Source organism: Macrotis lagotis, chromosome 1, assembly GCF_037893015.1.
Source record: "Macrotis lagotis isolate mMagLag1 chromosome 1, bilby.v1.9.chrom.fasta, whole genome shotgun sequence".
Classification (NCBI taxonomy): Eukaryota; Metazoa; Chordata; class Mammalia; order Peramelemorphia; family Peramelidae; genus Macrotis; species Macrotis lagotis.
This window is the reverse complement of record NC_133658.1, coordinates 17,931,327-17,946,541: the sequence shown is the minus strand read 5'-3', so window position 1 is coordinate 17,946,541 and position 15,215 is coordinate 17,931,327. Positions and strand designations below refer to the sequence as shown.

Genomic DNA, 15,215 nt, shown 5'->3' with positions numbered 1-15,215 from the left:
TATTGGAGCACCAGCATTTTGAATGATGTCATCTGGCTGTCCAACTTGAACCACTAATTATCCCAGTTAATGTTTATTAAGGGCCAGTGTGCCAAGCACTTGATAGGTTCTTGCTAATGAACCCAGAGAACAAGGGAAAGGCATATAGGCAGTAGTAAGCTTTCCTTTCCCAAGATTATTGAGATCAAGGAAACCTCAAATGGCTATGAAGAGGCATCTTGGATAGGTCTAGTCCTGTTGCAGCATATAATGTGTGGATTTACATAGTCACAATGATATTCAAGGATATGATCAGAAAACTCTACAGTGGAGCCACTAACATGAACTTGTTCTAGAAGGTAGTGCTCTACTGGTGTCTTTGCTATGTGGAGAATGTGAGGAACATTCCCCTCACACTTCACTATCCCAGGACTTGGATTAGATTTCATAAGATTGATTTGAAAGAGAACCTGGTTGACATCACAGGCAAGGTGGTTATAATCTGCATTTTAAGGGGTTTTGAGCCAGGAAACATCCAGAAACTAAATTAGCCATGTAATGAGTGAAAAGAACCCCTCATATGCTACCCCCATACCCATGGCATGTTGAAAGTCTAAAGGAAAGAAAGTCTTCAGCCTCTTGACTCTAGATATTCATTCCATCTTGAGGAAATGGATGAAAATGCCACAGGAAGTAGGAACTGAATTAGTGTGCCAACAGACAGGAATCCCACATCGAGGATTGCTAACCTAGGGGGAGGTGTAGAGGGATAGAATTCTAGAATAGAATTGTGGTGAGGAGAAAGGACCTTGGCAACTTTGTGTGTGGCGAGGCTTTTTAGTCCCTAGTCCCTTTGAGACTGGGGAAGTAGGAAAAAGATTTGGAAAGAAAATGTGAAGAACTTGTCCTTCAAAAGAGAAATGACTACAGTGCTATTGCAGCTCTGTCCTTGTTTTGTTTGAAATGCTGTCTATTCCCAGAATATCAAATTTAGGCATAGTCAGGTGGAGATAGAAAAGCACTTTCTAGATCAGAAGTAATCTGTTTTGAAGTAGTTCTTTTTGTTCCCCTCCATGAGCAAACACTGTTGAAGACATGACTGAATACTGGCTTTTGGAGGACTGGGGGCAGTATTTAATATGTGTGTCATAAAGCTCTGGTTTACATCACAAATATGCATGACCTTAGTTGAATTTCAACATCCAATTGATTTGGTAGCAATGACCTTGTTTCATGAACATATTTGACTTAGAAAAATGTCAGTATGTGAACTGATCACCAACAACATGGCTTCAAGATTTTAACTGCCTGCTCTTCTACTCTAGAGCTTAATGGGAGGTAATTTGAAAGCTTGGTGGAACTTTTTTATTTGTAGACTTTGCTGCAATTGGAAAAATGCTCTTAATTTAGTGTAACTTTCGATAGAAATGGAAAAAAATAGTATAATTAGGTTTTTTCAAAAGAACAGAAATGAAGAAAATAAGGAGCATTAGGAAAATATTTTAATGCATCTTGGAACTTCACTTACATAGATGAGAAGAGAAAATGTGAAAAAATTGTATATAATTTAGCTATTTTTTTCTCCATTACTCTACATATTCATTTTTTTTTAGGTTTTTTTGCAAGGCAAATGGGGTTAAGTGGCTTGCCCAAGGCCACACAGCTAGGTAATAAGTGTCTGAGACTGGATTTGAACCCAGGTAGTCCTGACTTCAGGGCTGGTGCTATATCCACTGTGTCACCTAGCCGCCCTCTACATATAATAGAAAAGTTTCAGATCTGTAAATAATTCTACACATCTCTTTTTTTTCCTCTCCTGTAAATCCTTGAGCTTAAATGGAAAATCATATCAAAGTGGAGCTGATGTCCACTTTTCCTTGCCTTTCCCACCTTTCTGTGGCATTGGTGCTTCTCCTGCCTGGGCCTAATGAGGGGGCTCAATCAAATGATTTCTTCCTTTTCCTCCTCATTCCAGAGTTCTATTATTCTTAACAAATCATTATCTATACAATGTAGAGCATGGAACACTTCTGAAATCATTAAAATTATCAAAAGCAACTGTGGAGAAAGGTTTAAGGAAAACAGAAAATGACCTGGCTAACCCCAGACTTGAATGGATATTTGAAGAGAGATATTTTGCATATATTTTCATTCCTGAGCTTTGAAAATATTTTCATCTCAAGGTACTTGACCAACTTACTCTGTTTATTATTGAATGGTGTTGCCTTATTTTATGTTTATCTTAGAAGAATCTGGAGGAAGTATGGAAAGAACTAGCCTCCAAGTCAGAAAGACTTGAGTTCACGTGTCACTTTGTAACTGTGGGCAAGTCACTTAATCTCTAAATTATAGAAGAGGGGCATTCCCTATAGAAGTGAAATCACAGGTTTAGTCCCCATCCCCAGATTGCTGCCGAAACTTGGAATGCCTGTGCACTTGGACTTTGAATGAGGTAGGGATTTCTTAAATTATGGAAAATAGATGAAAACATGGGATTAGCTTGGGAAAAATCACAGGAAAGGGCAAATTCCCCTTCTCCTTTGAGGATGTTCAGTCTCTCTTAGACCAAGGCTTATTTCATATTATCAACTAATTCCACATTAAAACAGATTCTCAATTGTGCCAGTGATTGGCATTTTATAAAATCACCTGTAATAGTTATAAAAAATATCTACTAATAATAGTAATGAAACATAATGCTGCTTTTAAGAGATTTTAGTCCAGATTTGTTCTAAAAGACTATTAGGAGCATTCTACATCATGCTTTTTTGTTTATTTAAGTGCCTTAAAAAAATTTATGATTTTCTTTTAGGGAGGTAAATAGATCTGTCTTAATCATTTTGTAGGAATCACCAACTCTTGGGCAGCTAGATGGCGCAGTGTAGAGAGCACTGGCCTTGGAATTTGGATCCAGCCTGATATTTACTAGCTGTGTGACCTTGGGCAAGTCACTTAATCCTGATTGCCTCCCATCCAGGGGCATCTCCAGTGGTCATTTCTGGCCACTGGACCCAGATGACGCAGGAGAAAAAGTGAGACTGGTGACTTAACACATTCGTGCTCCCCCCCATTCAGTTCATGTGCTTGTCATGGCATCACCTACCTGATGAAGGACACACATCAGAAAAACTTAAGGATCACTGAAATAAACCCAAACTGGAGGTAGCCATCTTCCCATATTCATTTTTACATGAACTCGGTTTTTGAATGTTTCATTAGCAATTTTATTAGTAACCTCTTCCCTTCCCAGTTTTACCATTTAACCACCAGTAATTTGGCATGCAAATTCTTAAAGTGAAAAATAGTTGAGAATGATATGACCCATCAAGTGCATTCTTTGCAGAGCCAGGGAAAGAGTTAGTCTGGCACTCACTTAGTTCAAATCCTCCTCCCGATTCTTCCCTTTGTGACTTAAGGAAAGTCACGGAATTTCTCTGGTCCTCACTTTCCTCCTCTAAAATGAGACCCCTTGCAGGCCTGACTTTTTGATTGTGTGGTACTGGAGGCCTCTAGCTCCATGGGAGCAAAGCTGGCTTGTTTTGGAAAGGAGGATCTGGGCAACGGCAGCAAGGCTGGTGACTTTGCGGACCATCCAGAGCAGCAGAGCTGTCCACATAGCCAAAGGATGGGTGGGGTGGTGCTCCTAATCCATTACTAGCTGCAAACAGAGCCTAAAGCAAAATGAAAAAAATGTATTTCATCTCTTTTCCTCTCTTTGGACTGCCTCCTGGTGTTCTCCTACATTTTGTCCAAGGCTCTTGTTTCATAGTTTACCCATCCTAAAATTGAAATTCCTTTTTCATTCTGGTTATCTCAAGGTAGTTGTTAATCTGATTAAAGAGACATTAAGGTTTGAAGGTTGAAATGTGTTAAAAAATCTGTAGATGATTTTACATCTTAAGTAAGAAACTTGAATAAAAAAATGCTTGGAGTTTTGGGAGAACATAACTCTCAGGTCTGATTCCTGCTTCCCATCCACCTTTGCAACATCAACTAGTAGTAGAATTCATGGTGTCATCATATACTTAATATAATAAGAATTCAGCCTCCACCTTATTGGATAGAACTTCTGTAAATGGATTTCTTATTTAAAATAAATAGGGCTAATCTTAACTGATAAAGCTCATAGATGGGTTGTTACCTTAACATATTTAAAATAAACTCCTTTAGGTCTCAAAAAAGATAGAGTATCCAAAATGAGAAGTGTTAAAAAATTTTTAAATTCATTTGAAACTTAAGTACAAAATGAGAAAAAAAATTTCCATATTCACAGCAGACCCATAGAGAGGATTCAGTATAAAAAATAAATTTACATTTATGTACATGCTATTGATATTTTTGTTGTTAAGGTGGATAGCATATTTCTTCACAGGCCCAAGTCTTTCCCTGTTTTTCTAAAATCATGCAGTTGATCATCTCATATCAGTCATAGTCCATTACAATTCCATACCACAACTTGTTTAGCCATTTACCAGTTGAAGTGTATGTATCATTTTAGCCAATTCTGATAGCTGTAAGATATTTTCATTTCTCTAATCAATAATGATGTAGAACCTTTTTTTATATAACTGTATAGTTTTGGCTTCATCAGATCTTTTAATATTTATCAATTATGGAATCCCAACTTATAATCTTTATAAATTTGACCAAGTTCTTTATATGTTTCAGAAATTAGACCTTTATTTGAAAAGTTGTCTATGAAAAATTTCTCCCAATTTTATGCTTTCCATCTAATCTTGGCTACGTTGGTTTTAGTTATTCAAGACCTTTTTAATTTAATGTGATCAAAATTATTTATACTTGAAAATGTTCTCTTGTCTTGTTTTTTCTTATATTCTTCTATCCATGAATGTGATATGTTCCATATTCTAATTTACTTGTGATATCTCCCATGTATCAGTCAGGTGTCCATTTTGACCGTATGTTGGTACATGCTTTAAGGTATTGGTCTATGCCCAATTTCTGCCGACTGCTTTCAACTTTCCCAGTAAATTTGTTTGTTTTTTTTTTACCAAATAATGAATTTTTATCCTAAAACTTAAATATCATTTGACAACAATGTCACTTAGTTCTTTACCATTGTGTATTGTATATTAGTAAAATACATTTTTTGTCCTACCCACAAACAATTATTTTTAACTCAGGCATTTTCTGTTTCTACACTTATTTTAAATGCTATTGAGTAATACTGGTGAACTTTGCCTGAGATCTTTGATTGCTACCCCTGCTTTTTTTTTTTTTTTTGCATAAGCTGCAGCTAATGGTACCATATTGATTATGTAAGTCAACCTAGATACTTGGCTTAATTAAGGTTCCACCAACTTTTTTCTATTCATTTTTGCAAGTAATCCTTTGGCTGTTATGGTGGGAGGAGGGTTTTGTGTCTGGGGAAGAAGTTTGCATGCAGAATATTTTCAAATAGTTTTTCCAGGATGGAAGGCCTTCATTTGTTTGTTCAACAAACTCATATTAGCATGAGTCCTGTAATTGATACAGTTTATCATCATCTCTCTTAAGTGGTGGTTCATGCTTAAATGGTGCAGCTTTAGGTATGACTATAGAACATACACTTTGGATTGACCTAGTCTGTTCTTCATATACTTTAGCAGTCCAGCCCTTTTCGATATAGAAATGGTGATTCGTTAAGAGAGCGAATTTCTGCCTTCCGATCTGCTTTTCACCAAGTAAAGGAAAACGAAGGAAAGCCAGAGGGAGAATCTCAGGCAGCACACTGCAGTAAGTAAACAATTTTGCTCAGAATGTGTATTTAGATTAAATGATAAACTCTGATACCTAGCATAAAAATGTGTTTGCTGACTACTTCCTGAGGACTGTGCATTGCCCATCAGCTTCCTACTCTGAAGTAATCCTGTTTATCCATTAAAGCCAGCAAATAGTTATTGAAATTTGAGCTGCTTACCTTTGTAATAAAAATAGTTTTTAATAATCATATATAATCCCTCTCCTCAATTTTTAAACTCTACTGATCATCCAGTGAATGTCTTTTATTATGGAAGCACAAAAACTGTGAATAGAGGAAATGAACTTGACATTACTGTGCTTGTTGTCATGGTGATAAAGTATTGGTGGCTTCCATTCCAGTAGTTGCTTGGAAGGAACCATCTTCAAATATAAGTCTAGTGCATTCTAACTGATACTCTTTAATAGCAATCAAAAAAAACTGAGGCCTTTTGCTCCAGAGCATTCATTTTGAAATTAACATTACCCATTCACATTGGTGATTTTTTTTTTCTTAGTTTTTGCCTACTTTTCAACTGTATGATTTTTCAGTACTTTTGCCCTATTGGTCATTTGTATCATTACAAAAAATTTGCTGATGACAAAATTCCTTTAAGATAAGAGGAACTGAATTATAATATAGCTTATCTCAGGATTAATGAAATTCAAGGAAAAAAGATTTTAAAAGCCAGCTATTGTAGGAGGTGCTAGAAATACAAAGCTTAGCTAATTCATATCTATTATCCAATAGATTTTATTTGAAATAGAGGACTCAGATAAAAATCTAGAGAATTCTAATTTTCATATAACTAGTAAAACAAGAATTATTACATGAAAGTATAAATCTTTCCACATCTATATATGCTTTTCTTCTTAAATATAAAATAAATTTAACAGGTAACTTTCAAAGCTCCTTATCTGATATTTTATGATCTGTTATTATCTCTTCTGTGCATTTTTTTTTTAAAAAAAAACTGCTTTCTTGACCTCTCCTTTTAGACTACTTCCTCCATCTTTCCCTGTCACCAGGCCCTTCTGCCCAATGCCCTTGTTGTAACAAATAAGCAGTCAAGATAAATGAGGCAATTTTGACAGGAAATCACAGATGACTTTGTCGAAATTTTATTTGATTTGGTTGGTAAAGATGTCAGAATTTAAAGTGGAGAGCAGGGGAAGAAAGTAGGCCTGGGTACTAGGGTGATTGATGATATAGAGGCCATTCCTGGGAACATCAGACTGAGGGAGCCATTGGAGTTGAGTTGAAGTCTTGCAGCAAGATGGCACAACGTTTGATGGTTCTAACCAGTATACAAGCTGTTAGCTTGGTGAAGAAACCACTGAGATTTTCTGTATTGAGGAAGTCACCTTTTTTATCTATTTTAGTAATTTTTCTCTTTTCCTTTTTTAAATTTTTATGATTTAATTTTTAAGAGAACTTTAAAGTTGTTATAATCTGATATGTATGTATATTTATGTATCTATATAAGACTTTTTTATGTAGCTATATATTTTAAATATTTAAAGATATCAAGGGTGAATTGTTTAAATAATGTTGTCTTTTTTTACTCCAAATTTGGGATTCAGCTAAGAACAAAAGTCCAAAACATTGTGACCAGCCCAAACTGTGTGGAGACTTAACATCCAAACGCAGGCGAATATCTTATCAGAGAGATTTAAAAGAAAATATAGCTGATGGTGAAAAAACATTGACTGATATCCAGATATGCCATATTACCACTTTTCCTGATACAAACCAAACATTTACCAGTGAAACTTGTACAACAGATCATTCTAAGGTAAAAATTACATGAGGCTTAATTACGACAGTTGTATGTTAGTGATGGGGAGGAGCAGAAGTGAGGTGGGGAGGGTGGTATTGTTGAACATGTGTGGTTGCACAGTGGGTGCCCTTAACTTTTTTTTTGGTTCCATTGTTAGTTACATCTGATGGCCCATCTGAAAGGAGACCATCTTTAATGAAATAGAACTTTCCCACTTTAAAAAAATTTATTGCATTTAGTGAAAATAGACATGTGTACACTAGAATCCTGATGAAGAATAAGGCCATGGTTGAGGATTTCAGTTCTTACAATGTAGACATGTTTTACTAAGTAAAACAGCTCCTTACATGGACCTTAACATTGAGCAAATATCTGGCCTGCTTTGTAGAAAGAGGGTGACTAGAAAATAGATATTTATTTTCTCAATTCGACCTAGAAACTGAAAAGATCCCTTTAGGCTGTTTCATGTGAAGCGGATAGCTTCTTCATTACCATGCCTGTGCCCAGCTACCGCTTTCACATCCAATTGGAAATGTGGGTATTTTGACTGGATTGGGCAAGAAATTGCTTCTTTTGTATTTTCTAGTCAGTTGACTTTAAGTATCATTCCCCCTCTAGGAATCTTCTTTTGATCTGTCCGTTGTTGCAGAGTCTGGATGCTCAGTTTTAGAGGACACTCCACTGAAAAATCTCTCAGGGGCTACAAGGGGTAATTCCATTTTTATTGTGGTAACCTTTTTTTTTTTTTAGGTTTTTTTTTTTTGCAAGGCAAATGGGGTTAAGTGGCTTGCCCAAGGCCACACAGCTAGGTAATTATTATTAAGTGTCTGAAACTGGATTTGAACCCAGGTACTCCTGACTCCAAGGCCGGTGCTTTATCCACTATGCCACCTAGCCTCTACAGGTGACCTTTTAATTTAAAATACATTTGTAATAGCTAGCATTTACCAAGCACTTTAAGGCTGGCAAAATACTTCTCATTTTATTTCACTGGATTCTCTCCACATCCCTGGGAAATAGGTGGCCCTTTTCACAGATGAGGAGATTGTGTCAAACAGGGTTACGTGACTTACTCAGGGTCATCCAGCTGAATCCAAATTTGAACTCAGATTTTCCTGACTGACCAGAACCAGCACTTTGTGCCCTTTGCAGTTATTTTAGAAATTCTGTTTTGGGAAGATGTTATTTTCAATTTTGTTCTCCAGTTCTACTTTCAGCCAGAGCTATTAAAATAATTTCAAGTCCTGTGTAGCATCTCTTAATATGTGGAAGACCCATCAAATATATCGAGAACTATCTATTTGTTAGGGACAAGATACCATGGTTTGAATAGTAAGTATGTGACTAAAGGTTTCATATCAGATGATACAATCTATCAAACTAGACTTTGATAATATTAGGCCCAGACTGCTTTTCAGTAATCATATTTAATCAATCTCATTGAATCCCTGTCTCACGTTCCAACTAACCATACTTCTCTTCTTTACTTAGGCTCAAAAGCTTCCTTGCTGACCCATTGCTCTCCACAGTACTGCATCCTAACCCCCTATTTCCACAAAGATTGAGATGCCTGATGAGTTCCCTCATTTCCCTTCTTAAACTCTCAGCATCTTCACTCATTCCTTCCACTAAGGCTAATCCTTGAGATATCTCATCATCCCCTTGTTGTCTGTACCACCTTCATACTCTGTTGTCTTCCTTTCTGTGTTTAAATGGTTCAGTTCTCTTCAGATCTAAAAAACCGCTGAACGTGTTTATCACTCTTAACTTGAATAACTCTTAATGTGCACTTGCATGCCTTCATTTCTCTTATTTTTTTCTGTGCCTTTTGCTATCAGCCTTCTGTTCCTACTCTTCTTCAGAAATTATAGATTTTAACTGTTGTTCTAGATACAATCAGTTTAATTCCCTTTACCTGAATGACAGCATATTCTTGTGATTCTCAAAATCAGAGTAAATTTTGAATGTTTGTAAGGCAAGTTCACTGTGACAGACTGCTCCTGCTATACACAGTAACAGTGAGTGGCAGTTATAGTTTATATCTCTGTAAGGAATTCACTTCCTAACCATTCAGATTGTCCAAAAATTCATTGAAGTTGTAGGTTGGTAGCCAACTCCCAACTCTGTATGTGCTCAGGTAGAGACTAGTCCCTGAGGCTGCTTGTTATGGAGGTGGTGACTTAGGCCAGGGGTGTCCCGGGTGCCCCTTAATGGGAGACTCTGTAACCCTCATTCTCAAGTCTTCTCTGCCCTCTTGTTCTTCATTGCAACCTGTTCAGATTCCCTGAGGAGCCAGCCTCAGCCAGCATCTTTTCACATTTCTTTAATTGTCGATTACATCCAAATATATTTTTTCATCTCTGACTTCCACTTAAACTCGAGGTTTATATCCACTTAGCCAAGAGGACATCAGTACTGTCCTTTGGAGGCAGTATTTCCCAATGAAGTTTTTTTTTTATCTTTCCTCCAAAACAGTCTTCTGTTTTTGATTTTTCTCAGTGACATCTTTATTCAGTTGATTGGATTACTCTTTATTTTTCCCTTTTCTGTACCTTTCATAGTTTCCTTTATTTATAACCCCTGCTATGTTAGGAGAAGCATCATTTTTCTGTTTCAGATGAAAAAAGAGAAAACTTTTAAAGCCAGCTGCTTTTCTCCCCAGTGTTCCAGACAAGAACCCCCTATAAAGGTAGCTATTTCACTTAAAGATTAGGGGGAAATCCCCTCAAAAGCTTCCTTTCTTTGTAAATCAATGCCTTTTGGGTTATTTTTCTCTGAATATTCCAGCCTGACCCACCCCTAAAGTTCTAAGCTTTTGTGTATTTCTTTTGAAGGGAAGGACGGAACTGGCTGTGCAGAGGAAGAAACAGCAAGTAATGCTGCATCCAGATATTGTGGAAGGAGAGGCAAATTTGAGAAAGAACTGAGCACAGAAACATTTGAGACCATGCCACTAACTGCATCTGTGTACAAGGGGGAACTTTCATCTTCTGATTCCTCCTACCTTCGCTCTGTGCTGAAGAAGACACCCGTGAAGCTGCTTCTGGAAAGCCTACAGGTAACTGTCCTTGCAAGGAGAGAATCCTTTAGGTGGCAATTCAAAGAATAGAGCTCCAGAACCTTTAGTAGCATAGAAGATATCAAAGTTTTGTCTATCTGCTAAGTCATTATATACTTGATGAGGGTGCTTTTTCTTTTTTTTTGGCCTGTCCTATGAATTTCAGCAGTACAGGAAAGCTCTAGTGAGGAAGCTTCTCTTCTAACATAGATCAGGAATTTCTGCAATTCCTAATTTTCTAATGTGATCTGGACCACTGGACAACTTAAGTGGTTGAAGAGCACTGGAGATGAGATCTTCTGTCTGAGCTTGACCCTTGGTTCCATACTCTTTTCCAAACTTGACTCTTAGGATCACAAGAATAATTCAGTTGTCAGTGAGTAGACATCACCTAGTACTACCTCCTCCTTTGATGTCAAGAAGTTGATATTCCTCAATACCATATAAATCAATAATCTGTGGCAAAATTGAGGAGATGATCACTCCATTCTATGGACTTTGGTTTCATTGTGCTTTTGAAATAGACCCTTCTTCCCCTGAACTCATATTAGTGCCCCTACTCTCTAGCAGAATCATGTTCACCACAATGAACTAGGTAACCTTGTGGGGGCCTATTAGTTGACACTCTTGATAGCTGATGGTTACACAGAAGGATTCTAATACATCATGACTCCTGGGTTCAGCAATTTTCCACCAAATCATACTGCTCTCTTGTGGAAGAAAAGATAACTTTTTTTTATCAAACTGAACAAAGTTTGAGGTATTTGCCTATTTGTAGGCATGCATTAATGAAAAAGTACATTCCAATATTTAATATCAAGTATGAAAATGAAAATACATGCAGAGCTATTTGATTAGAGGTTGAGGTGGAGAATTCTATGATGTTAATATTATATTATTTTAGGTGGTGCTGAAGAAATATTTGTTAAACAGAGCTGGTAGATGCCTATTTGTATCTAGCTTGGGGTGATGTTGTGTTGTGCTGAAGGAGTTTGTTGGGGAAATGCATTAAGTGAAGTTGGGTCTTTGTGGAACACACTTAGGAAATTTAGAGTTGACAGTAGTGGAAAACCAATTGGCTAGTTGAATGTTGAAGAAAGTTCTGTAGCTTTTTTCCTTTGGTCTTTTTTTTCCCCTAGTGAAATCATGTGATGCTGGCTCCTAGGCTTCCAAGGTCCTCCCTCTTCTGTCAAGTGTCTGTCCTCCATAGTTGGGAGGCAAAGACCAAGGATCAGGGGTGTTGAACATGAATAATTTTCTCCACTAATAGGGGTATGCAGACCAGAGGTGTGACCAGCAGGAAGAGATTTCTATAACTTCACTATCTTCTGAATCCCAGTATTCTCTGAAAGGCAGAGAGACTTTTAAAATATCCCTTCTTGTTAGAAATTATATAATCATATAATTCTAATCTTCCCTTGTCTTTTCATTTACTGCATTATGAGCTTTCACTTCCAAGATTTAGTTGTAATCCCATTTCCTGATGATTCTGTTAGCCAAGCTGTCTGAGATACTTTCTCATGGATCCAAGATGAGAGGAGACCTTCCAGGTCAAATCTGGGTTTGACATCTGGCAGCAGGAGCACTTCAGGAAGCATCCTTGTAGGCAAAGATTGTCCAATGAAAAGAGGAAAAAAAGAATAGGAATATTTTGATGATAAGGACAAGTGTCCCTAGCAAGGAGATGCTTAGTCCCTTTAAGATGAGTGGAGAGAAGAGGCAGAATAGTCCCATTTTAATTCTACTCTGAAGGTCTTTGTTTCAAAATAAAGTTCTGAATTAAGGTTGTTACACATCTAGTAAGAAGCAGAATCTGAGTTCCACAGTGTCCTTCTCAGTCCATACCTCCACTGAAGTTCACATAGGTCATAAACATTGATGATATTCTTGGTAGAAAAAACTTTGAAATTGCTGTCCAAAATGATGTTAAGGATCTAAAATTATGTCATTGGGTTTTGTTTTATTAGGAACATTGTGACACCACTGGTTATGATGGAAATCGATCATTCTCATTCTCAGATCTTAAAAAGGGTTGTGAAGAACTGAAAAATGGTAAGGAAATTTGTTTTCTGAACAAGAATTGTTTTTTGTTAGCAATAATTATTTGGTAGGTGCTCTTTTCAATCCATGTCCCTTGGGTCTTTGAACTTCTGCTGAGTGTTTCTGAAGGCCTGCCTGAGAACTAGGCAGTGGGATAAGAGCAGAGGCAAAAAACTATCACAGCTTCCAGAGAGTCCAATCTGATGGGAGATAAAATGTGCATACCCCCCAAAAGATGTGCAAAGTATAGACAGGAGAAATTGTGGGTGACAGAGGGAAGGCACAAACACTGGGGAGGATCTAGAAAAACTGCAGGAGGTTCAACTTTGCCAGGAGGAAGGACATGGATATGGCAGGCAATGATAATAACTGGAGTTAGGGGGTGAGGATCTGTGATGCAAGGAAGAGCCAGATAGAGGCTAGTGGTGCTGGTTTGCTGAGTACGTAGAGGGAGGAAAATGTAATAAGACTGGAAAGTTAAGAAGTGGCCAGGCTAGAATTTATTGATTGGGGGAGAGGGAGGGATGTGTGACCTGGACTAACCTATACTTTAGGAAGACTCACTTCTGGGTAGAGGAGAGAGGTGGGTAGAGGTGGGGGTGGGGAGACTTGAGACAGGGGTTGACCACCCAACAGACTATGGAAGTAGTCCGGGGGAAGGCCTGGGGTGATGTGGGTCTGCACCAAGGTCGGGACAGGGGCCAGAGAGGTGAACATGTTAGAAAGATAGAACTGCCAGGATATGGGAAACTAAAGTGAAGAATTGAGGGTAACAGCCAGGTTAGGAGCCTGAGAGACTAGAAGGATGATGGTTCTACCAGTGATAGGAATGGGGAAGGGCTTGGGAGGAAGACCATGAGTTGTATTTTATTTATGATGAGTTTAAGATACTACAAGACATCCAGTTGGAGATTGCTAATAGGCATTTAGAGGTCGAGAGGGCGTTAGGGCTGGACATCTAAGAATGATTGTCCTTCATTCTTGAAGACAACTATATTATCAGGGAGGCGATGGCATGGCGTCTAAGAATCTTCTACGAAGAACTGGTCATTTATCCATGATAGCTGTTGAGATCACCAAGCAAAATAGTATGGAGGAAGAAAGGGGGAGAGACGGGCCCAAGACAGAGCCTTGGGGGAGGCGCACTCATGGATTATATGTGTGAGCTGGATGCAGTTCCAGCAAAGGAGTCAGAGAAGGTGATGGCTCAGATAGGAAGGAACCAAGAGAGAAAACTTAGTAAGGAGAGGGCACTAGGAGAGGTCAAGAAAGATGAGGGTGGAGAAAATGTCTTAAGTTGAACAATTAGAATATCATTGGTAATTTTAGTCAGAATTTTCATGAATGTTGAATTTGCAGGCCAGAGGAAAGGAATTTGAGGCATCTCATTTTAGAGAGCCTTCTCCAAGACAGTAACTAGCAGATTTGATCCAGTCAGATGGCACAGGCATGTTTGTAGGCACTAGAGAAGCAACCAAGAGACAGGGAAAGATTGAAGAGTGGGGATGAGAGAGGGGGGGTGTAGACTTCTGAAGAAAAATACAAATGTTTGCCTAGTCAAGGAGGTCTTTTAGGAGACTAGGTGAAGGAGTAGGAGTGGCAGAAGTGCATGGTGATATGAGGAAGAGGAGTGACCTCAACCTGTTAAGTGAAATAGAAAAGGTTCTAAGCTGTCAGAGAGGGAAGGATGGTCACGGGATGTTGGAGGAGGGATGAGAGGTTTGGGAGAGCAGCTGTGGAGAGGGAATATTGAAGAGAATTGCCTTGTCACTGTGAGGGCTCAGTTGAGATATTGGAATATAAATTGATGGTAGTCCCAGGGAGCAGTTTGGGTTTAATGGAATGTGAGTTGGAGTGAAGACAAGAAATGGGAGGGATACAAGACACAGGCTGTGCGGAACAAAGTCCCAAAATAAGGACAAGTCACAGAGGAAGGTGATGGAGGGGTCAAGATGGGGAAAACAAGAGGACTGTAACCAGGGTAGGGGGATGATGACCTGGGAAAGAACTGAGGGATATCAGATTAGAGCATGAAGAACAAGGTTGGAGTTGCAAGGCTTGGGAAGAAGTGGAATGGTAGCAGGTGATTGTCAGATCACTTCATGGGATCAAGGAGACATGACTGATTTGAGGTAGCGGGGGAATGAGTCATGGGAAATGAAAGGGTGTGAAAGTGCAAGTGTGGAGGCCGCAGTCCCCTAGTATGAAGGCAGAACAGGGCTGTGGATCTGCCACAGAACTTGTGGGGAAATTGTGTTGGCAGGAGGTGGCCAGGTCTCGGTGTGAAAAAGATTGAAGATGAAAGTTGATTGGTTGAGGATCAGCAAACCTTTCACAGAACACAGGATATGGGGGTGGTCGAACAGTTGAATAATGGTTGAGAATCACTGGAGTGGTTAGTCACTGAGGAATGAGGTGGGGAGGGGGGTGTTGACTGGGGAGGACTGACAGCTTATTTGGGAGCCTGAAATGGAGTGGTGGGAGTCTGGGGATTGATAGAATCTCCAAGGGGTTGCTCAGAAACTCCTTGCTTCCCTGTCCCTGGATATCTGATGACTTAAGTCTTGAGTTTGTGCAAAGATGCCAACTTCTCCATTCACTTGGTGTCAAAACTTTAA

The 15,215-nt window shown here is 38.6% G+C and overlaps 1 protein-coding gene across 4 annotated transcripts in view; it reads left to right on the top strand.

The window, feature by feature from the left end:
- Positions 1-15,215, top strand: part of CDCA2 (cell division cycle associated 2) — a 42,075-nt gene that overhangs the window by 14,454 nt on the left and 12,406 nt on the right. For 3 of the 4 annotated variants that reach the window (XM_074195247.1, XM_074195244.1, XM_074195249.1), the window contains exons 5-10: positions 5,586-5,715; positions 7,303-7,514; positions 8,118-8,208; positions 10,162-10,188; positions 10,334-10,557; positions 12,525-12,609. In XM_074195247.1, the coding sequence (XP_074051348.1) occupies positions 5,586-5,715; positions 7,303-7,514; positions 8,118-8,208; positions 10,162-10,188; positions 10,334-10,557; positions 12,525-12,609 (769 nt within the window). The remainder of the gene's footprint in view (positions 1-5,585; positions 5,716-7,302; positions 7,515-8,117; positions 8,209-10,161; positions 10,189-10,333; positions 10,558-12,524; positions 12,610-15,215) is intronic. The other variant, XM_074195242.1, reaches the window with a different exon arrangement.